This window comes from Pempheris klunzingeri, chromosome 8, assembly GCF_042242105.1.
Source record: "Pempheris klunzingeri isolate RE-2024b chromosome 8, fPemKlu1.hap1, whole genome shotgun sequence".
NCBI lineage: Eukaryota > Metazoa > Chordata > Actinopteri > Acropomatiformes > Pempheridae > Pempheris > Pempheris klunzingeri.
Window position 1 is genome coordinate 17721922 of NC_092019.1, and position 21466 is coordinate 17743387.

At 41.5% G+C, this 21466-nt stretch overlaps 3 protein-coding genes across 3 annotated transcripts; 2 read left to right on the top strand and 1 right to left on the bottom strand.

The window, feature by feature from the left end:
• Nucleotides 1-1068: 1068 nt before the first annotated feature.
• m6pr (mannose-6-phosphate receptor (cation dependent)) lies at nucleotides 1069-6125 on the top strand. The gene is made up of 7 exons (XM_070835988.1): nucleotides 1069-1366; nucleotides 2371-2543; nucleotides 2747-2916; nucleotides 3209-3318; nucleotides 3864-3994; nucleotides 4086-4212; nucleotides 4309-6125. The coding sequence occupies exons 1-7, from the start codon at nucleotides 1361-1363 to the stop codon at nucleotides 4429-4431; spliced, it is 840 nt and encodes a 279-aa protein (XP_070692089.1). The 5' UTR covers nucleotides 1069-1360; the 3' UTR covers nucleotides 4432-6125.
• A 2728-nt stretch (nucleotides 6126-8853) lies between these two features.
• Nucleotides 8854-14799, top strand: phc1 (polyhomeotic homolog 1). The gene is made up of 14 exons (XM_070835072.1): nucleotides 8854-8949; nucleotides 9797-9918; nucleotides 10049-10159; nucleotides 10255-10320; nucleotides 10418-10558; nucleotides 10796-10999; nucleotides 11095-11841; nucleotides 11958-12093; nucleotides 12222-12400; nucleotides 12511-12574; nucleotides 12694-12781; nucleotides 13059-13230; nucleotides 13449-13686; nucleotides 13802-14799. Exons 2-14 carry the CDS (start codon nucleotides 9802-9804, stop codon nucleotides 13951-13953), a joined length of 2415 nt encoding a protein of 804 aa, XP_070691173.1. The 5' UTR covers nucleotides 8854-8949; nucleotides 9797-9801; the 3' UTR covers nucleotides 13954-14799.
• Nucleotides 14800-14899: 100 nt separating this feature from the next.
• Nucleotides 14900-20155, bottom strand: styk1b (serine/threonine/tyrosine kinase 1b). The gene is made up of 10 exons (XM_070835712.1): nucleotides 19976-20155; nucleotides 18929-18984; nucleotides 18582-18752; nucleotides 17599-17919; nucleotides 17323-17504; nucleotides 17122-17196; nucleotides 16677-16885; nucleotides 16453-16493; nucleotides 15833-15929; nucleotides 14900-15720 (listed from the first exon to the last, which is right to left on the bottom strand). The coding sequence occupies exons 2-10, from the start codon at nucleotides 18981-18983 to the stop codon at nucleotides 15528-15530; spliced, it is 1344 nt and encodes a 447-aa protein (XP_070691813.1). The 5' UTR covers nucleotide 18984; nucleotides 19976-20155; the 3' UTR covers nucleotides 14900-15527.
• Between the last annotated feature and the right edge of the window lie 1311 nt (nucleotides 20156-21466).

The window sequence follows — 21466 nt, forward strand, 5'->3', positions numbered from 1 at the left end:
AAAGGAGTTCAGGTGATTCGGTGACATCATTACCAGCGACACTATAACAATAAATACCTACATTCTCAGCCCAGGGCCGACAGTCATGGTCAGACACCAATAAAAAAAATGTAAATATTACAGACAAGTTATAATCAGCTTATACTTCCAAGTCTACCATAAGCCACAACTTGACCTTTCCTTTTAAAAATGTGGTGGTTACATCATTTGTAGTTTGTGGCACTGTTAAATTACATTATACTGAATGATGATTATAACATTTTGCCCATCTAGGTTATATATATGATACTAGATATTATTGGATACTAGATTATGATAAACACAATGAAAAACTCAACACACATAAATATTTTTATGGAGAATTCATCATTGTTTTTTTTTTATAAACTTCCACGTAATGTTTGTATTTTTTATGTGCTTTTTAAAAATAAAGCACTTACTTGAATGGAAAACAATTACTCAACCAACCAATCTTTATTTCTATTGCGCCAGTTGATATCAAGTATCATCTCAAGACGCTTTCCATAATGAGCAGTTCTAGACCAGATTCTTCAAGTAAGAGAGAGACCTAATGATTCATAATTGAGGATTCAAGAATCCCCACATGAGTAAGCATCAGGTGTGAGACAACAGTGGTGGCAAAAACTCCCCTTTAACAGGAAGAAACATCAAACAGATCCAGACTCAGAGGTGGGCGGCTTTCTGTCGGGGTCCATGTTGGGAGGAAGTTGGACAGAGAGAGAACGTCTTAAGCTGTTTAACTGTTAAATGACGAGAGGGTGTCTGCCCCACAGGAGAGGAGCCTGATGGCTGAATCTGTGTGGATCTGGAGAAGCATCTTATTAAGTGATGATTATACAGATGGAGTGGTTTGTGCATCGATGACAGAGCACACAGACTAAAAGCTGCAGACTCCCTCTAACTTTTATCTTCTTCTCTTTGCACTCAGCTGTGACAGACTCTGGTCAGCTGACCCGGCTGTGAGGGGACTCGGCTGCAGCTCATTGGTCCTCATCTGGACGGTCACGTGCGCCTGTGTGTTTAGTTTCACTTCCGCACTCCGCTGCTGTTAGTAGCCTGTTAGCTTCCCGGATGTCACTTCACACACTTTTGGAGGAAAACCGCGTTTGTTTTCCAGGACAGCAAAACGTGCAGCTGACACTGTTTATGTAAAACTTCTGGCTGCATGCGGGGTTTTATATAATTTGATCTGCGCGGCCAAAAATCAGCTTTATTGATGATTAAGTCAACCAGGAAGCGACGTTAGCACGAGGGAGCTCACTAACGCTTCACCATCAGCTGGATACATTTTTAAACCAACCAATAAAGAAGTTTTCCCTCTTATTTACAGCAGAAAGTCATGAAGGTAGGTGTACAACGTTGTGGCCAAAAGTTAAACTCCGTGGAGCTTTTCAGTATTTTAACTGTGTTTCCTCAGGAAAACTTATTGCCTCATGCGGAGATGAACAGACATTTTGCACGCACGTACTGTATATTTAGTGAGGCTTAAAATGTGTGGTTTCACTACTTAATTTCCCAATAACACGATTGGTTTATACGGCTCATATACTGCTTATTTGTCTGCACTAAATATTGTAGGCCACATTACATACTAAGGTTTGTCAGGTAGTTTCGTCCTACTTTTGTTCAGTAAACGGTTATATGAGCTTCAGTTCCTCATACTAAACAGGAAATATGCAAAATTTGCCACCATTTAATTTTGAATTATTCATATATGAGTGGGTCATACAGATAAAATCTCATCTCCTGGTACTTTTTTGGAAATTAATAAAGTTTATGGATGAAATAATCAGTTATTTAGTGAACTAAATACCAGACAAATTATCACATAGATGAAAGAAATCCGTATAAATCCCATTATTATTATTATTATTATTATTATAAGGCAGTTTTGTTCTTTGATATGCAGCTTTTCCTGCTGTATCAATGTCAAAACCATTAGAGGATCAACTAAACTGATTTCATTAAAGATTAATATGCATTTTTTGACTGAAATATTCAAATAGCTTGTTTTGTTTGACCAACTTAAACCCAGTTCAGTTTAATACCACATAAGACTAATAAAGGCAGCACGTTTGTTGGAAAAATGCAACAAAAATAATTAATCTGTTATCAAAATAGTCATCAGTCTCCTGTCAGTTAGATTAGTCCGTCAGGCTAATTGAATAATCGACTCCTCCTTTCAGCTCTAAAAGGCACAGCAACCGTAAACAGTTTATGTCATTTCACATTATATATTGTTATATATGCAACCCAAATTAATAGTAAATACTTATATTGGTGACAAATTAAGTTCCCATTTTAAAGGCTGAGTGTCCATACTTGTTTTCATGTATGTGTCTGTGTCAGGTGTTCGACGGTCAAAGCGGATGGTCCTTCCTGGTGTGGACCCTGGCTGTTCAGCTGCTGCTGTGTGGAAGAGGGGTGTACACCACTGAAAACACTAAGAGATGTAAATTGCTCTCAGAGTCCTCGTCAGAGCGGAAAGTCCTCAGTCGACTAGAGCCACTCACCAATAAGAAGTAAGAAGAGACTCAAATGTGTACCTGCATATTCAGTACCATCGATACGATGTCTGGTTATTTTTGTCATCCATCAAAAATCTGTTCTTACGGAATATGTAAAGCAACCATGACTGAAGCATTTTGCCTGATTGATCTTTGCCATTCAGAGGTTGTCCACTTCTGCGTCACATGTTATGAATTGCTCGTCCTCTTTTCTATAGCTTTACAGTCGACACCAAGAATGGAGACGACAAGTACGCATATGTGTTCCAGTTGTGTGGGGATGCAGCGGGCATCCCGGGAGCTGGGCTTGTCCAGGTGGACAGCAAGAAAACGGAAAGCAAACCAACAGTGATCGGCACGTATAATGCAACACAGGCCATTGGAGGAAGTAAGTCTCTGCAAAATACAAGACTTTAACCCTAATTTACCTTGACTCTGTTGTGATTGAATGTTTGCAGCATGTGTGTGAATGCTAACTGGCTGTGAAGTGGGAAGTTAGGTTGGAGAATTGCACGATGGTTTGAGACAAATTATGAGCTAAATAAGCCCAAAAACTTAGAAATAGTTTACTGTTCATTCATGAATTATCACTGAACATGGGGCAAACCTTTTCATAGGGTGCTTCAGATCAGTATTGTGTCTACATTGTCCAGTTTTTTTACACTTCTCCGCTACTGCAGGTGACTGGGTGATGCTGATCTACAGAAATGGCGACAAGTATGATGGCCACTGCTCCAAGGAAATGAGGAAAGCCATTGTCATGATCTCTTGCAACAGGAAAATCGACATGGTAAAAGAAACTTGGATAGATCATCAGATTTGAGAAAAGGAAAAAGAAATGCTAACGGAACTGTTTTTTGTTTTTCTTTTTAATTAAAAAAAAAAAATGTTTAAAAATGACATAAGATTCAACAAGGCGTCTTTGAGTAACATGCACAAACACTACACAGCTGTTTATAATACAGTAACACAGGCATTTCACTCTTCATATTGATTATTGCAAGGTAGACCGAAGAAATACCGGATTCATGTTACAAAGTAATCTACCAGGAATGTGTGCATGCATGTCTTTGATTGGCCAATGCAGCATGTTCCTGCATGACATCACATTGTGTTAGGGTAAAATTTAAATCTGTGTCAGCACCACTGCTGGAGTTTCATTTCTAATGAATTGCATGTTTTTCACACAGTGCTAACGCAGGTCTGAACATGACCTAATTCTTCTCCTGTTTGACATGTAGACACCCTGTCTCCTTTCCTGTGTATGTTTGGCCTTGCATTTACCTCCCTCTCTCTCTCTCTCTCTCTCCCTATCTCTCTTTCTCTCCACCTCAGGGCCAACTGGAGGTGGTGCTGGAGGACAGGGAGAGGGAGCAGGACTGTTTCTACCTGTTTGAGCTGGACTCAAGTGCAGTGTGCCCACCTCTTCAGTCCCAGATCAGCACAGGCTCCATAATACTCATCATGTGCGTAAAGACAATGTGCAGTGAACCAAAACCCTGTTAAAGCGTATAATATTGTAAATGATCAGTGATCATAAGCCCTCTCCTCTTTCAGTGGGTTCTGTCTTGTGGCCGTTTACCTCATTGGAGGTTTCCTGTACCAACGACTGATTGTTGGAGCCAAAGGGATGGAGCAGTTCCCAAACTATGCTTTTTGGGTTGAGGTTGGCAATCTGTCAGCGGTAAGCCTAGTTGCTGATAACTAGTTTTATCAAAAGCTCATGCTTCTGTGACTTTTCGTGAATATCATAACCAACCCCCACCTCCCTTCTGTGCAGGATGGGTGTGACTTTGTGTGCCGGTCACGAAATCGAGAGGAAGCGCCCAGTTACAGGGGAGTGGCCACAGAACCTTTAGAAGAAGAGCCAGAGGAAAGAGATGACCACTTGCTACCTATGTGACGTTGATGTGAAAGAAATGGGACAGAGAGTTTCACCGTGTGACACAGTTTGCTCTTTCACAGGTTAGATGAAGTTGCTGCTAGACACAAGTCTTTTTTTTTTTCCTTGTTTAGGTTTAGGACCTGTTGACACTTCATGTGTATTCCAGACTTGTGCCTAGGGCAACTACTGCGTGATCTGCTTGTCACTTTAGAGGGCATGTTACTCCTAGGGCTGACAGACCTGCCTCCTTTCCCAACACATGCATTTCATTCAGCTGTTTGATGTCAAACAAATGAGTGATTCATCCAAGATTATAAAGTGACAATAAATACTGACTCCTCCATGGATATCTGGCGCAAAAGGGAGAAGTTGAGTAGTTGGATTTCTACGTGATTTAAATTTAATGACACATCGCTTGTTTTTCTGCTTTGCTAATGACTGATTTTTGTTTGAAGTTGATGCAGGTTGCAACAAGTTGATCGTCCTGGGGTCCTGGATATGCACTGACAGTTGCCAGTTACAGAACACACAAGTGCTTTTTCTTGTGTAATTTGGCTTTAATCCGTTAATGTTTTGTTTGGTCTGTTAGAGAAGTCATATTTGAATGTAAATGTTTGATTTTACATACTGTGACTGTGCTTATAGCCTGTTACACAAGTAGAAATCACTGCAAAAAAAAACATAGCCTCACTGAATTTAAGTTTTAGTCTGACGTTTTCCTTCTTCCCACATTATAAGTTTCTACATCAGTGCTACCATCTCCCTAAAATGGTTATTATTATTGGTTTCCTGATTGAATCCTGAGCTTGACACTAATTTTATCAGAAAGGTCAACAATGTTATTAAATTAAACTTATATATTTGGTGTCTGAAGCAAAGCATCAAACTAAAATGTAAAATGTCTCAGTTTAAATTACAAATTTTTGCTCATAAATATGACTTGATAGTGATGGGCAATCAGAAAGAGATTTATATATATCAATTCTGCTATTCATAATTTATTATTTCAAAGAGTATGATATATATGTAGTATAGGTACTTTTTCATAAAATAAATGAACATCCACAGCAAAAGACCAATGGTCATAATCGCAAAAGGATTTAGTAATAGATACTATAGTGAGTAAAACCTGATCTGTCTACCTACATGGTAAAACTGACCCAAACACTAGAAGCGCTGTCAGGCACACACACACAAACACCATCCTTACAGGACGAAGAGTGCAGATTGTACTTTGACCAGGCTGCCTCATGCCTGATGTGTTGCTCCTTTAAGAAGACAGAGCAGCAATGAAAGCACTTGATTTTCTATACACCTCCTGTATCAACATATCATGGTTGTAAAATATCAGTGAGGTTTGTTATATTTAGAAATTAGAAAATCATTAATGCTAAAGATTAAAGCAGGATTTGATAACAAAATTACGTTTAAGTTGTAAATCAAGTTACTACATTATTGTCAGTGTGGGCACTTGTGTGTTTGTTTTGTTTCTATCACTTGCTTTTTTTGTGTGTATTACGGTTGGCATTTCTTTGCTCAGTGCGGCGAATCAACTCCTGGAACATTATCTGATGGAAATGGTTACATCTGTGGTTGGCGTGAACTGCACAACCTCTAGTTTCATATAATAGTTTGGTTCAAGGGTGATTTCAAGCAACAGACCTTTTTGTTTGTCTTCTGATTCCATCAAAAATAAAATATGAAAGACGTTATGTACGCCTATTGTAGTGGTGAACTCTGTACACACCCAAGTGCACTCACCTTTGGACAATGAATGGATGTAAAAATGTTTTAATAAACATTTCATGCACAACACATTTCTATTAATCATTTATATTTCAATTCACTTTATGGTTAAGACATTTGTTAAAACAAATACTAAAACATTAACCAAGAAACCTTCTTCGGATAATAACTTGGCTGAGAAACAGAAGAGAAACATGTCTATGCTGAATAGTTATAAATTACGCATAAGTTACTTCTACAGTGCAGAACTACACTAAATGATTGTGACTGAAACATCTACCATGATGCTGATGAAATTAAAGAAAATTATCTCAGAGGCAAACTTGAAGTCTTGCAAGCCAGTAAGCACCTTGTAATCATAAATAAACATAATACTTAAATGGTTTTAAGGGTTTAGTGATGAAGACAGATGCAGCAGATGTGAGGCGGAGCTTAAATTATGCTGTCCTATCACAGACTTCCCCTACCTCTACTTTTGTTATCACTAAACTCCTGTCCTCTTTGCACAATGCCTCCTCACTCTCCTCTACCGCCACCTACTGAGCACCAGCAAGTACTGTTCAACGTGTTAAAGAATCAATAATTGCCTTGTACACATCATGTGGATCAATCAAGAGCAGAAAACCTTAATTTTGAATTGCAGACAGGCCCCTGGTGCCCCCATTTTTGAAAAAAAAAACATGTAAAAATGCCCTTTTGGGTGAAAGCATGATGCTCATACACCAGTGGCACCAAGTAACTCTCTGCATACAAGCAGTGGAGGACGTCCTGAGCACAGTTTGCTCTATCAGGTCACTGGCAGCTGTTCAGCAGGCTCAGCTAGTCTGCGTCTCCAAATTCAACGCAGGCAGCAACTGCATGCTCTCAGCTCTGTAGGCAGCGGTGTGGTTTACTGGAGGGTTTCTGGCAGCAGGAACCTTCAGCCTCCCTGTCTCTTGATCCCTATCCTTGGGGTGAAATACATCAAACAAAGGTCTCTGGACAGACTCATTGTAGGCACCTCACCATCACACATCATGGATGGACTAATAGGTCAGCAAGACGCCACAACACCCAACCAGTCTGCCCTGATTCAAGCACGAAAGGATACTGTTTTAACCATAACTTGTGCCTTGTATGGCATAGCACGGAAAGCAGCTTCTACACTTAGTAGCATGGCATGGATGCTAATTGCTGAACGAAAAGGCGCATGCAGTCGCTGCCACCGTGGCAAGGCACTGGCACATAATACAGGCGTGCTTGGCATTTGTTTGCTTGGAAGCAATCTCAATGGAGCTCTGGGTGACAATCAATGACGACAGCTTTAATGCCATCATTCCTTTGCTTGCTCAGAGAGTCACTTTGATAATGACACTCCACCTCTCTGACATTCATGTTGAGGAAACTTATGTGGAATTCATTAGGATGTTGGAAGAAGAATTTCCTGACATGAATGCTCATCTGGCCGCTGGTCTGCTTACTCTTGCCTACATGTCATGAGCTCAACTGCTTGCTTTTGTCCTTACTTACCCATGAGGCGAATTACTTTGAATTGCCCAAAGGTATGAATGTGTTTGTCTTTCAACAGTGAAAATGTAAAGCATGTATCAAAGAAACAAAAAACTATATATAGCAGTTGTTTGTGTGATATTTGTATTTATAACTGTCACTTTCAACACCATTTTTGATTCATTTCTTATGTCAAGGTTGGGACAAATGAATTGCATCAAGCTGTAAAAAATGGGCCACCTGCAACATTAATGCAAATGTGCGTTGAGTCACATGTATGAGGAAAAATTATGCCTTTTTGATGGATGTTGGCAATCTGACGGCAGTAGCTTAAGGTTAGTCCATTTCATGTCATCTACATAACTCCTTCTAAAACTACAAACCAAACTTATCTGTGTGTTTGAACTACAGAAATTAGAACTTGTTGTAAAATGATCTTCCGCTGTAATTTTGAAGAAAATCAGGCAAGCTGTTTCTCCCTGCTCCCAATCTTTATACAAAGCCAAGCTCCACATTCAAAGCAAAAGTTCAGCACGTTTTTTCATGTAACTTTTATATGATGAATTGATCCAACACAGGATATAAATGGTGGACACCAAAAGGTTATTGTTTTATTAGCCTTATTTAGCAAACTTTCTCTGAAAATACTTTGGTGTGTCTTAGTCACTGATACACTAAGATATTTAAACTGATTGTTCTCAATTTAAATGATATGATTGAATGGTCTAATTTCAGTTCTGCATTAACTGACAAACAGAAACTTCTAGCCAAAAAAATAACTAAATTTATGAAGTAGTGGGGGCACAGCAGGAAAAAGGGAAACAGTTGAATTGAAACATATGATTATTCAGATACACGGTTTATCCTTTAAAGTTTTTGGTACATAAGGAATAAGGAATAATACTAATGGTGTAACTAGAAGCCAGTCAGTAACAATGCCAATAGATATGTATCAATAGACTTCATTGGCCGGAGTAGATCAGGAATATTAATAATATCTGTTTGTAAAAGACCACTTATGAGCCTGGTACACTTTTTAAATGAGGAGCAGATCATGTTTGGTCTACAGGAGTGTGTGCAGGGTGTCTGTGTTCAGCAGGAGGCTCTAAGTCCCTGTGAGGTTGGGAGGTCCTCCGACAGCACACACCACAGAAGAAGAACAATAAAGGGCTTGGAAGGGGCGGAGTGCTGTTGGAGGCAAAAACCCTGAAAAGGACTATCGTTGTTTGCTGTGAAAATCAAGACCGCAACATTAACTTGATTGCATTTAACTGTGAAAAGGACAGAAACATACAAGGAGAGGTAAACACATAAGCACGCCGAAAACACCAAACGATGACTCCTTGCAAAGGTGAAAGCCAGCTAGTCGCTAGTTTTCTGCCTTCAGTGAGCAGTTAGCATTGCTAGTCGGTTAGCATGTTTATGTTACACTAACGCTGCACTTTTTCTGCTAGCTAACGGTAGTGTTAGCACCAAACTAAAGGCTTTTCAACTTGCCAACTATACTCTATTTCTCTCGTCGGCCCTTTTTACTATCCGGTTATGAACGTTATTGTAATTTAATGTAGGTATGCCTGACTTTTGTTTAGATCCAGGTTAGCGAACTAGCGAACTCCATTGTAGTTAGCCACATCTGGCTAGCTTCTTATTTGGTGTTTTGAGCTTTCCTCCATGTTGGTCTCTCTCTCGCATTCATCTATCATGTTGACAACTGGTCTGCTGATGAAATTACCACTATGCCCCTGCTCACCGCGACTTTTAAAGCCATTTTGATCACGTCTGCCTAGCTCACATGTAGTTAAAGCTACAGTCTGTGCAGGGGTGTAACAAGCTATGCTTCATGGGCCCTGTGGAAGAGTAAAACTCTGTGAACTGACTGTGCAACAACAATCACAGTAAGTTTCGAGGGTCTCTTAACATACGGAGTGTGGATGTAATGTACTTCAGCTTGTTACTGCTGATTTGAGTTGTCATATGCACATTTATTTAAGCTTTATTATTAGAGTGCCAAACTTCATAATCAACAAGTCTTCCTGTTAATTGCAAATCTTAGCATCAGCAAATATCTTAACAGAAGTATTTATTGAGCATGCAAAAATAGTATTAGGTCATGACTGTTTTTGATGAGTGGCCTGTGTGTTTTGACCAGTAAACATGGATGGAGGTGAAGACCAAAACACAGGCACGACCAACGGAAACCCTCAGACAACTGGGAACTCTCGTGCACCCCAAATAGCCCACATGTCTCTGTATGAGAGACAGGCTGTACAGGTGTGTATAAAGGACTCCATAGATATGATGGAAAGACCAATGTTTGTTATCTTGAATTGATAATAACATGTAAATACAAAGACCGTCAGATTAGTCTTATAACAATATGCATGTGTTTGTGTTTGTTTAGGCTCTCCAAGCACTGCAAAGACAACCAAATGCAGCTCAATACTTCCAGCAGCTCATGCTGCAGCAGCAGATCAATAGTGCCCAACTCCACAACTTGGCTGCTGTGCAACAGGTACCCAGAATTATGAGTCCAAAATACAGTCAGTACAAAATTGCGGCAAGCAGAACTATGTCACCCCATTTCTTTTATGTCTCTCTTTTATCCAGGCCACGCTTGCAGCTAGTCGTCAATCCAGTACCCCAAGTAACAGCATGTCCCAGGCGGCCACTACCGTAAGTTTTTATGCTAATTATTGTTTGGGGAATGGATAGCACAGCTAGTTTATGAAGACATATGATAGGTGTGATGAAAATTTTCTGTTCCTCCCAGGTCAATCTGAGCACCACATCTGCGGGAGGGACAATGAATAATCCCCGCCCCCACGGCCCGGCCACCTCTGCAACAACAACTCTCAACCAGTCAGTGTTGCTGGGTGGAAACTCTGCAGGACAGGGACAGATGTATCTTAGGGTGAGTTAAAGATCATGCATGGTATGCATTTGTGAGTAAAAATCAATTAAATGAATGCATATAGTGTGAAAGCTCACTGATTTGGTGTTTAAAGATTTACTTTTGGTTTCTGTCTTCTGCCACAGTCTTGTTGCCAAAAATGTTGGCAAATCATTAAGCATTCCATGTAGTTAGGGAGTCATTCATTGAAATATTTGCTTTTTACAAGGTTGACTGTCTATCTTGTTCCTCACGTAGGTCAACCGCTCTCTCAGGGCTCCTCTTGCCTCTCAGCTCATCTTCATGCCTGGTGGTACAGCAACAGCTACTGTAGCAACAGTTGCCCAGACACAACCCCAGCAGCAGCAGCAACAACAACAACAGCAGCAACAACAGCAGCAACAACAACAACAGCACGAAGTCGCTGTGACCACTGCCAATGCCCAAACTGACAATGATCAGGTTTGTGAGTGACATGAGAGGACTGTTTGACTCCACCAAGCACTCTCCTTCTCGAATACATTTCACCACAACTTTCTCCTTTCTTGATCTTAAAGGTGCAGAATCTGGCCCTGCACTGCACTTCCACTCCCAGAGCAGTTGCAATCAAGTCTGAGCTTCCAGAGAGGAAGGATGTCGCCAGCTTTCCTCTGGGGCAGCAGCAGACTTTTCCCCAGACAGCTCAGCAGCAGCAAGTGCAACCACAACAGCAACAACAAATGGCCAAACCCAATTTCACCCAGCAGTCCACCACCAACACTATGACTGTAAAGACTGGAAACCAGGCAACCATGACTGTTACTCCTGCTGCCTCTGTTGCTCCTTCGTCCACCTCTTCTGCAGCACTCCCTCTCTCTCAGCTCCTCCTGTCCTCCGCTGCTGCTCCTGTGATCCTGGTGCCCACCTCAAATGTTCCCACCACCACCCAAGGCTACACCATTGGCTCAGTGACTCCAAAAGCCAACGTTAACGCGCAGACTCTGGTGGTCCAGCCCCTACAACAGGCCAGCACTACTGCAGACAAAGGCCCTGTGCCAATCCAGCCCAAGACAGCTCAGGGACACCGCTTGCCTGTGCAGCTGCCTCCTCGACACCCACCTCCCATTCTCCCAGCGCCACCTAGCAACAGCCAAGCCACCACTGGGGCGCACAACACTCCCCACATCCCTGTGCAGCTTGTGGGAGCCAGGCAGGGCTTAACGGGAAACGCACAGGCTGTAGCCCTGGCACATGCACGGAGCAGCACAGCCCAGGAAAGTACAGCTGTTGGGAACGTTAACGCAGTCTCGAACAACAGCGTTATGGTAGGATCAAGCACTGAAATGATTTACTTAGTTACACAGACACTTAGGTGTAATGATAGCCTTCAGTGTGCAAGGAATTGTAACAGTTAACCCTTCTTTTTTCCACACACCATTAGATAAAACCTGCTATTGGCTCTCTGAAGAGAAAATCTGACTGTGACACACCAAATGAGGTGGCGACAGAATCTTCAGATTTTTCATCTATGAAAGACTCTGCCCCTCCCTTATCCCCTGCCCCTACAAAGGACTCAGGTGTGTCAATTTGCCATTTACAAATCATATATAGATTATTAGCAGCAACACTTGAAAATTGTAACTGTGTGTCTATAAAACTGTGGTTGAAACCTCATTGTTTTCTCTTTTGTTTTGATCCTCACCAGTTCCTCATGTAGCAGCTGCATTCTCATCTCCTCCAACCCTGTCCTTGCCTCTACCCTTGTCAAGAGTTGGACATGGGGACAAAGACAGAGCGCCTGTTCCCCAGGCAGTGGTCAAACCTCAAGTCCTCACCCACCTCATAGAGGGCTTTGTCATCCAGGAGGGAGCTGAGCCCTTCCCCGTAAGTGCGCCCTGCTATGATAACACAGCGTTCACATAATAAATCAATATAAGATAAGGTTTTCCGTGTGAAAAGGTCCCTTACTATCAGGCCTCTGTTTGGTGTGACAGGTTGCTGGACTCCTCAAAGACAGAGATTTTGCTCTGGTTGGCCGATCGGAGAACGGACCTCCATGTAAGTGTTGGAATAACTCTTAATTTTCTATTTATCAAGTATAAAACCATGAATCTGTGTGCATGGTCAGAATCTCCTAGATGTGTGCGGTGGTTTTATTCTTTCCTTTCCCTCTTCAGTGTTAAAGTGTGAGTACTGTGGAAGCCTCGCCCCAGCCAGCCAGTTCAGAGGATCAAAGAGGTTCTGTTCAAATACTTGTGCTAAGAGGTATGATTTACTTTAGTTCCCATTTCAGCATTGTTTTTTATTTTGGTGTGGTCGTACATACTTCCAAAAACTCTACAGTGCTTTACATCAAGAATAGCTAATCATATGTAACAAGTTAACTAGCCAAAGACTATTCCAGGAGATGCCACTAATTTTAATCTGATTAGCATATTGTGCATGTTAGTATGGAATAAAAACGACATGATACTTGTATATAAGAGAAGAAAAAACCAAGGAAATGTCCTGCTGAGAATTGACTGAGTTCCTGGATCCACAGATATAATGTGAGCTGCAGCCAACACTTCAAGACAAGCAGAGGGAGAAGTGCTGCAGGCCTGGCACCACCTCCAGCACCCACTGAGAGCGCTGCCAGGCGAAGGGGCCCCTCTCGCAGGAGCAGTTCTAATATCACCTGTAATAAAATGTCAAGCAGGCATCTATCTGTCAAGGTAGGATCTGTAGCTTAAACGATGAGGCTGGGCATATTTTATATTTTTCTAATCCCATGAATAAATGAAACCAGCAATGAATTCATCCCACTAACAAGTATTAACAAGTGGATGTATCTAAAGCTTGATGTGGTTTATTTAGACATCCAATAGCAAATTAATCTCTGAAGTATTATTGTTGGCTTTTGTATCTGAATCTCCGCTCTTTCTGGGTGTAGTGTCACTCTGAGTCCAGTCGCTCGGAGGACGTATCCAGCGACGGGGAGGAAGAAGAGGACGATTCTTCCTCACTGTCCCCAAGCTCTTCACACTCCTGCTCAAGAGCTGGGCACAGCGCTCCTCCGTCTGACAGCTCAGCTCCCGGCAGCCTCCCGCTAGAGGGCGCTAACTTTCTGTCAGCAACCCCTGCTCAGTGGAGTGTGGAGGAGGTCTGCAGGTTCATCTCTTCACTTCAAGGTTGGTGCTCCGTGATTAGAGAGCAGTTTTGCATTAGCCTCAGCCATGCCTCTCGTTCTGCTCTCTTTGTACTAATCCTATCCTTCTGTCTGTGTTTCTGTCGGGTTTTTTCCAGGCTGTGAAGAGTTGGCCGCCCAGTTTCTGTCACAGGAGATAGACGGGCAGGCTCTGCTGCTCCTGCGAGAGGACCATCTCATCTCCACCATGAATATCAAGCTGGGTCCCGCGCTCAAGATCTGTGCCTCCATCAACACCCTGCGTGAGTGAGGCACTCAGTACTTCAGAGGAACACCAGGATCGTTTTCTCACTGGTGACTTGTCACTGAAATCAATACCTGGACCTGCTCCTCTTTTAGTAAGAAGTTAAAAAGACTAAGATCTATGGGGACAGTGAGGAGGTTTTTTACAAAACAATGGTGCACCATCAGTCATGTTGAGACATGAGGATGGACGGTTTACTTTCTGGACATTGAATGTGCAAAACCATGTTTTATGTATACTGTTATGTGTGAGTGGTGAGCATGGACAGCCTGAAGTATCCATGTCATTAGTGTTTGTCAGTTTTCTCTCTGTTGCTGTGAGTAGAGACCTTTTTGTATGTATACTCATATGAAACTGTGCAAATCTGCCAGCCTGCAGTAATCGGTGCTAGGTCTTCTAGCTCAGACAGTTCACCTATAAAAAGAAAAAAAAAAAGAAAAAAAAGTTGCCTTCTAGCTGTATTTCAAGCGGTGCTTTAACTTTAGTGATATGATTTGGAGGGATGTCAGCAATGGTCCACTTCATCTAAATATTTGAGTCATTTAAGTAGCTACTTGTTATTTTACCATAGATTTTCAATCCAGGCTCCAATCACATTGAGCAAAGGACACTCAAGAAGCCTGGTATTTTAATTAGTTCATTTTACCAGTTATTAAAAGTTTAGTTTTGTATCTTTTCCATTTTGTACTACAATCAAAGTTATTTTTTCACGGATAAGATATAGTTTTAGTAGCTTTAATCAACTTAACTACCTGAAAATAGGTATTCCTCATGGTTTGCTCTCAAGGGCTGAGTGGAAGTGCTCTGTGTACATGTATGCAGTACTACCAATAAACAATACCTGTTACTGGATCTGCATTTGTGTGTGTGTGCATGACTTTATTACCCCATGACATCCACTTGAAAATTAAAAAGAGACTTCGAAAGTGATTTTTTTATTCACATTTGAGTTTATGTAAACAGGTTGAGCTCACTTCTTGCTCGTAGATGTTCACATGAACTGAGCTTATAGAGGAGACAGTCTAATAACAGCTTAAGTACATTTATGTGCCCTTCATTTCCATAACCGCATAATATAGAATCATACAAAATTCACTGTTATTAATTACATCTATTAACATACACTGGCTTTAGGTCATAAAAAAAAGATTTGCAAACCGTATTGAAAGAATCAACAAGTTCAGGGTGCAGCAGCTGTACATTAGTCAAGTTTACGAATCTTTAATTGTGCTACTATAAAGTTACTGGCTGTTTCCCCAGCTGAACCCAAAAAGATGTAGGTATTGCCTTAATAGACAACTACACACACACGAATGAGGTCTGAATGAATGAAGATGAGTGTAAACAACTTATTTAGCATAGAGTCATTTACATTGCATGAACCTGAAGTAGGAGAATACATGAGAAAATAAAATAATATTTTCAGTGCCCAAAGTGCTTATTAACAGTTTGGAACACTTTTAATGCACCTGAAAGATATTATTTTGTAGAAGTGCATTATTGGGGTACCATTGGGAAGAGTAATGTATGTATGTAGAAATGTAATGTATGTAAAAATGTGTTTTGTTGGCACACTGTGATCAGAAAACAGTGTAGCTGTTGGTTTCCCCGTATCCTGCCTCCTGCAGGTACTGCTCAATGTTAACTGCCTCCGACGCCTTGAGGACTTTGTCAGAGGCACTTTTCTCTCCTGAGAGGAGCTTACGGCTCACCTCAGCCAGAGAGGGTCGATCTTGATCCTTCCACTGGCAACAACTCTTAATGAGAGAGTACCTGTGGGAGAGAGGCATTAGTCCGAGCTTTACAGCACATTTGTTAAAGATGAAAACAGGACTCTGCTTTGGGTTTGGCTGCGTGCTATCTGGAGCACGCAGTGGATACTCACAGCGTGTTGGAACAGTTGGATGGTTTTTTCAGGTTTTTCCCTCGTTGATGAAACTGTAGAAGTTCATTAACTGAGATTTCGGCAAATGGAGCTTCACCTAGAGAGAAAACATGAGTGGGGCATACAAACAAAGTCCTCAATAACGTTATCTGTACTTTTACACAGCAATATTAATATATATGTTTATAGTATTGCATATTTTATTTTATCAAAACTCCATAGAGAGGCTGTTTATGGATAAAATAACCAGACAGGGATGTCTGTCTTTGGCTAATCAAGGAAATTTAATACCTTACAGATTAAGATACTCAATGCAGAAATCATATTAAAATCCAACATCCCTATATCATGGGTTTGAAATATTTCCTACAATTGCCTAATACAATCAGAGACACTATATTAAAGTAATTAAAGTGACACAGTATAAATTGTATTGGAAATTATCTGACTGTCAAGAAATATATATCACCTCACAACACACGTTGTCTATATCCTATATCTCTATTTTTCCCAGTCCAAGTAGTGGGTAGCCCAACCTACATGTATCTAATAAGACATTTTAATTGAAGGTTTATCTATTATTTATGACCAAGGTTCCCAAAAGTTAGAATTCAACTTACCCAATGTTGCCATTTCATACAGCAGGATGCCAAATGACCAGCTAAAGAGGGACACACAAAGGTAATTTATGGTTAGCGTCTAAATGCTCTTGATGCTCATGCCTCTCCATTGATAAGTAAGTAGCAACATTTAACATATTATTTTTTTTTTTCTGCTGCAGTAGCATCCGTACTGAAGGATGTAACCTACAGACAATATGAGAGATGAAAAGAGAAAAACTCACATGTCGCTGCTCTGACCAGCGGGTCTCTTGGCTAACAGCTCTGGTGCCCGCCATTTCTTCATGCTGGGATCATCTCTCTGTGTGGCTCCCTGGTTCTTCCTCGTGTAGACCCCGTGCAGGCCCCAAAGCTTTGCCGTGAACTCCTTGGTGACCAATACGCTTCGAGCACGAATGTTTCCGTGGAGAAGATCTTTGCTGTGAAGGAACTCCTGATTGAGCGACAAGACAGGAGGCATCTCAGCATCAGACACACATTTAAAACTAATGTGACAACGATACAAAAACATACAGAGGAGACTGAATTTGAGATTGTCACGTAGGTGCATGATGAGGTGAGGGAGTAGGAGAGGGAGGGAAGAAAGTGCTGAGATGGGGTCAGCATAGGAGTATTGTATGCCAGTGATTTGAAAGTCAAGCATGGTCAAAATATTGTGAGCATACTGACCAGTGCTGATGCCACCTGCTTGGCCATGGTGAATATTCGTCTCTCTGTCATTTCACATGGAGGATCCACATTTTCCTGAGAAAAAAAAACATATAGAGAGGATGACACAATCATTCTTCTTAGGGACATTTTTCTCTGGTTTAATGCTTCAAGTGAGTAGACAAACAGCAGCAGCAGTCTAGACTGTCTGTCAAAATATACCTGTCTGCATCTCCACAGGAAGCTGAGCAGGTCTCTGTTCTCCAGCTCCTCCACAACCGTGACCAAAGGAGCTCGGAGTGAGACCACACCAAGAAGCTCAGGCAGGAAGGGATGTGGTCCCAGCTGGGCCAGGAACGACGCAAAGCCCAGAAAGTTTTGTCTTTCTGTGGCATCAGCAGAGTCTGTGAAGGGCAAGAACGAAAGGGAGATGAGAGCTGGAAAGGAACACTGCAGTCACAAACACACTTCCATGAAATTCAAATTCAACCATCTCACCATTTAGAACTCGCAGCACCACGCTCCTGTTTTCCATGCGGGCCCTGTAGAGGGACACAGAGGGGTCGGAGCGCAGGGAGAAGGCGGCAGGCAGGGAGCTGACCATATTGAAGGACTCAGGCAGCCTCTGACGGGGCAGCTCTCTGGGCTGGACAATGGGTGTGAAACTGGGCTTGAAGGGCTGCGGTGGGGGGCTGGGTGGGAAAGAGGGCGTGTTCACAGTTTTGGAGGGGTAAGTGGTCGGGGGGTGGAAGGTGGAGTAGGAACTGGTCATGTCCAGAGCGATGCTTTCATGCTCCAGGGGGTCGATACCTGGTGGAGCTGTGGACAGAGAGAGATAAAGGAGAGGCGGAGAGGGAGGAAGAGACTAATTATCATAACAGATGGGTTAGGCTCAAGGATTTTCATAAGAGCAGAACTATTTATATTCAATTTACTTTGTGTAATGCTGGAAACTGGAGCTGGAGACACTTGTGTGCTTATTGATTATGTCATACAGTAAATGCTAAAATGTTAAAACTGCTCATAATTACTCCATAACTGATTGTTTTGTACATGCCAAGTAAACACTGATTCCAAGCATATGGGCAAGTTGTGTGGTGGTTTAAAAAAGTTCTTACAAAATCACTTTACACATGAAGAGACTGTAATAGTTTTATTCAATTTTTCTGCTGGATTTGTGTGAAACAATATTCTTTGGATTGAGTTGAGTTGTTGTTGTTGCAATTATTACTACAGATTTGTAAGAGTTTATGGGCATTTACTTGTATTTTGGGTTCCTGACAGCTTTGAACTTTGTTAAATTGTCAGAATGATATCAGGATGATTTCATTAAACAAAGGAATTTAAAGCAAATGAACTCGGTTAACTGGAAAAATAAAAGACATACATATGGAAACAGCTGACAGAGTAGATCCAGTTTAATTTCTGTGATATGGTCACATTCATTTAAATCAACGCTGATAACAGTGACTGAGTCTTACCATCAATGCCATGCAGTACTCTCCTGGAGGCCGACTTGGAGTTCGGTGGACGGATGCGATCGACTTTCTCTGGACAAAAGCGCAGCAGGAAAATGAAGACCAGAGTGACCAGGAAGGTGGCCAGCAGCAAGGTGGGCACAATGATCACCTCCTGCTCATACATGCGGATGTCTGCAGGAGCAGGAACAGACACAGTCTCTGTAGTCACTCAGCAGGTCTGAGATGCAGTCATCTCAAAGTGTTGCCTGTGCATCTGTCAGCTTAGGTGAACATTTGAAAAGGCCTCTAATGGCCAGAGCAGGTTACAGCCTAAATTCTCAACTTCCATCCCTGCTGATGAAACTCACCACAGATGGTATCTCCCTGCTTGCAGTGGAAGTCTGCTTCTGATAATGACGACATCCTGTCACATGTAAAAAGAGATGACATTAAGGAAACGTTGCTAAGAATGTTTTATTCCCTTCAGTCCATCCCTCAGACACAGTCAAACATTTTAGTTTTCCACATGCTTACAGTTGTTGTGCAGTAGCTTCGGGATATTTCCTATTTACCAAAAACGTTGAAGTCATTGTTGTGACTAAAAACAAAAAGATGAATAAAAACACCACATAAAGTGACAGTGAAACCCTTTTTGTCTCTGGGGCTGAGTCTGTTAATAGTAACATGACTCTTTACAAGGTAACCAGGATGAGAAGGTGTCTGGGCCAACATGTAACTGAGACCAGGAACTTCAGGTGTTGTATCACGGCTTCGGAGGCATGCCAGACTCCTTCTTCCTGCCACCTACGCAGAGTACAAACTCTGACGCCTTCATTTCATCTTCTAATGATCCTTTAGGACTTACAGCACAGACCTCTGATGCTGGTCAGTCTTGAGATGAAAAAACACTTTATAAGCTAGTTTAACCATAAGACACAGCCTTCACCAAAGCTGTGACAACAAAGACATGTATCCTCTCTAGCTGAGGGATCTTTATGCTGCATGTATGAACTCAGAGCTGCTTTAAATGTGCAGGAACAGAAATTACACCGCAGCCACACGGGGAAACTCTTCCTTTTACGTCAGATCCAAGATCTCTAAACCTGTTCATCCGCATTTTTTGGACACATAAATGTTGGACTACACACCCAAAGGGCAAACACTAATGGTAAAACAGCACCAGCTTACAAGCTCAAACTGATCATAAAGTGGAAAGAAATTAATAAATTGGAAAAAAAAACGTCATAATCACCACAGAAATAATAATTCCCAGAGTAAAATACACAGCTGAAGCTGTTATTAGACTAATATCATGTGAAAACATTAGCTCAGAGCTACATAAACAATACTTTACATACACAACATGACTCAAACAAACAGTGTGACAGAAAAGACGTCATATGTAAAATCCTTACCTCAACTCAGGTGCGTCTTATATCCTAAAGAAAATGTTCTACCCAGTTATTTGAAGCTCATGTTTCCCTCCCTCACACAGTCGGTCTCCTTCCACACATCCTCCAGCTCAATGTGGAGTCCGGGTTCAGCTGTGCTGCTCAGATCCTCATTGTCTTGTTTTTCTCAGGCGGTTGGTCAGACTCGGGGGATCAATGCACTGCTCTCTGTTTGTCTATGTTCCACCTTCAGTGTTTTCTTAACTCCACCCTCCTCACCCACACCTTATCCCTCTTCTCTCCTGTTTACATCTTCCCTCTTCCTCATTTCTGTCTCTCTGCCTATAATCTGAGAGGTGGTGCATCACACTGATATCAGGTTTGTGGTAAGGCAGAGTCTTGCCCTGCCTCTCTTAAGACTTTGCTCTACCACATTCTGCTTTCGGCTTTTGTTTTTATCTGAAGCTGTCAGCCACCTCTGGCCCTGCCTCTCTACTTATTGTCTCGGGAAACTGGTCCTGCTGCTCTTTGTCATTTTTAGTCCTCAGCCTTTTGTTAAGCCTGTTTGGCTTCTGTGGCACTGGAATTTGTATTATACACCCTCTGGATTGGTCAGCAACAATAAACTGTACTTCTGCCTGGGTACAGGCATTAAACATGGACAAAATAATCCCACATCTTTTATTAAATTATTCAAATTACATAAATAGTATCCAGTCAGTTAAGATAATGGATTATTACAATGGTGGAAGGACTACTAAAACCCTCCACTTATACAAAAGCACCAATACAACCATGTAAAATTAGTCAATTACTTATGAAAAGTGCATACGTTTGATCAGCTGAATATGCTATAAGTATTAAAAGTACTCACTCATTCTGCAAAAACATGGCTCGTTTAAGTAATACATTTTTATACATTACATTATTTGGCTGTTTTTACACTGTTGTTCCTTCTTATACTGTTGTTGCTTGTGTCTGGTGAGCAGAGGACATTTTACTGTTACAGCTGGTCGAGCAAGATCTAGTTTAAATTGCTTCAGATATATCTGGGTGGTTTAGTCCAGTGGTTCCAAGACTAGCGGCTGGGCCCTTCCAGTGGGTCACAACAAAAACGTGAGGGGTCATAAAATGATGAACAGATGAAGAAAGAAAAAAATGACATTTGAAATATATTTCCTAAGAGGTTTTATCCAACCATCCATTAACTGTAGCCACACCTGTTCAGGTTGCCAGGGGGTGGAGCATATACCAGCTCACACTGGGAAAGAGGAGGATTACATCCTGGAAAGCTCATCAGTTTATCACAAAGCAAACTAACATTAATGCCCAAGTGCAATTTAGTCTCCAAACCAAATAACCTGCATGTTTGCCATCTTTAATGCTCGCCATGTTTACCATCAGTTTAGCATTTAGTGTCATTTGCTAAATAGCACATAGTACAAATTCAATTTTGACCCGATAATGGTGCTACATGAAAAGTTATTACCAGTCATTTCCGTTCATTAACGGAGA

What these genes read in the sequence shown, in the direction of transcription:
- styk1b (XM_070835712.1), bottom strand. Translation starts at nt 18,983, where the DNA reads ATGTCGTCATTATCAGAAGCAGACTTCCACTGCAAGCAGGGAGATACC. An exon ending in GCAGGGAGATACCATCTGTG is followed by an intron (nt 18,753 to 18,928) that starts GTGAGTTTCATC and finishes CTGCTCCTGCAG; the next exon opens with ACATCCGCATGTATGAGCAG. An exon ending in TCCAACTGTTCCAACACGCT is followed by an intron (nt 15,721 to 15,832) that starts GTGAGTATCCAC and finishes TCTCTCCCACAG; the next exon opens with GTACTCTCTCATTAAGAGTT.
- phc1 (XM_070835072.1), top strand. Translation starts at nt 9,802, where the DNA reads ATGGATGGAGGTGAAGACCAAAACACAGGCACGACCAACGGAAACCCT. An exon ending in TCAAATACTTGTGCTAAGAG is followed by an intron (nt 12,782 to 13,058) that starts GTATGATTTACT and finishes CTGGATCCACAG; the next exon opens with ATATAATGTGAGCTGCAGCC. An exon ending in GTTCATCTCTTCACTTCAAG is followed by an intron (nt 13,687 to 13,801) that starts GTTGGTGCTCCG and finishes GGTTTTTTCCAG; the next exon opens with GCTGTGAAGAGTTGGCCGCC.
- m6pr (XM_070835988.1), top strand. An exon ending in GAGCCACTCACCAATAAGAA is followed by an intron (nt 2,544 to 2,746) that starts GTAAGAAGAGAC and finishes TCTTTTCTATAG; the next exon opens with CTTTACAGTCGACACCAAGA. An exon ending in AACACAGGCCATTGGAGGAA is followed by an intron (nt 2,917 to 3,208) that starts GTAAGTCTCTGC and finishes CCGCTACTGCAG; the next exon opens with GTGACTGGGTGATGCTGATC.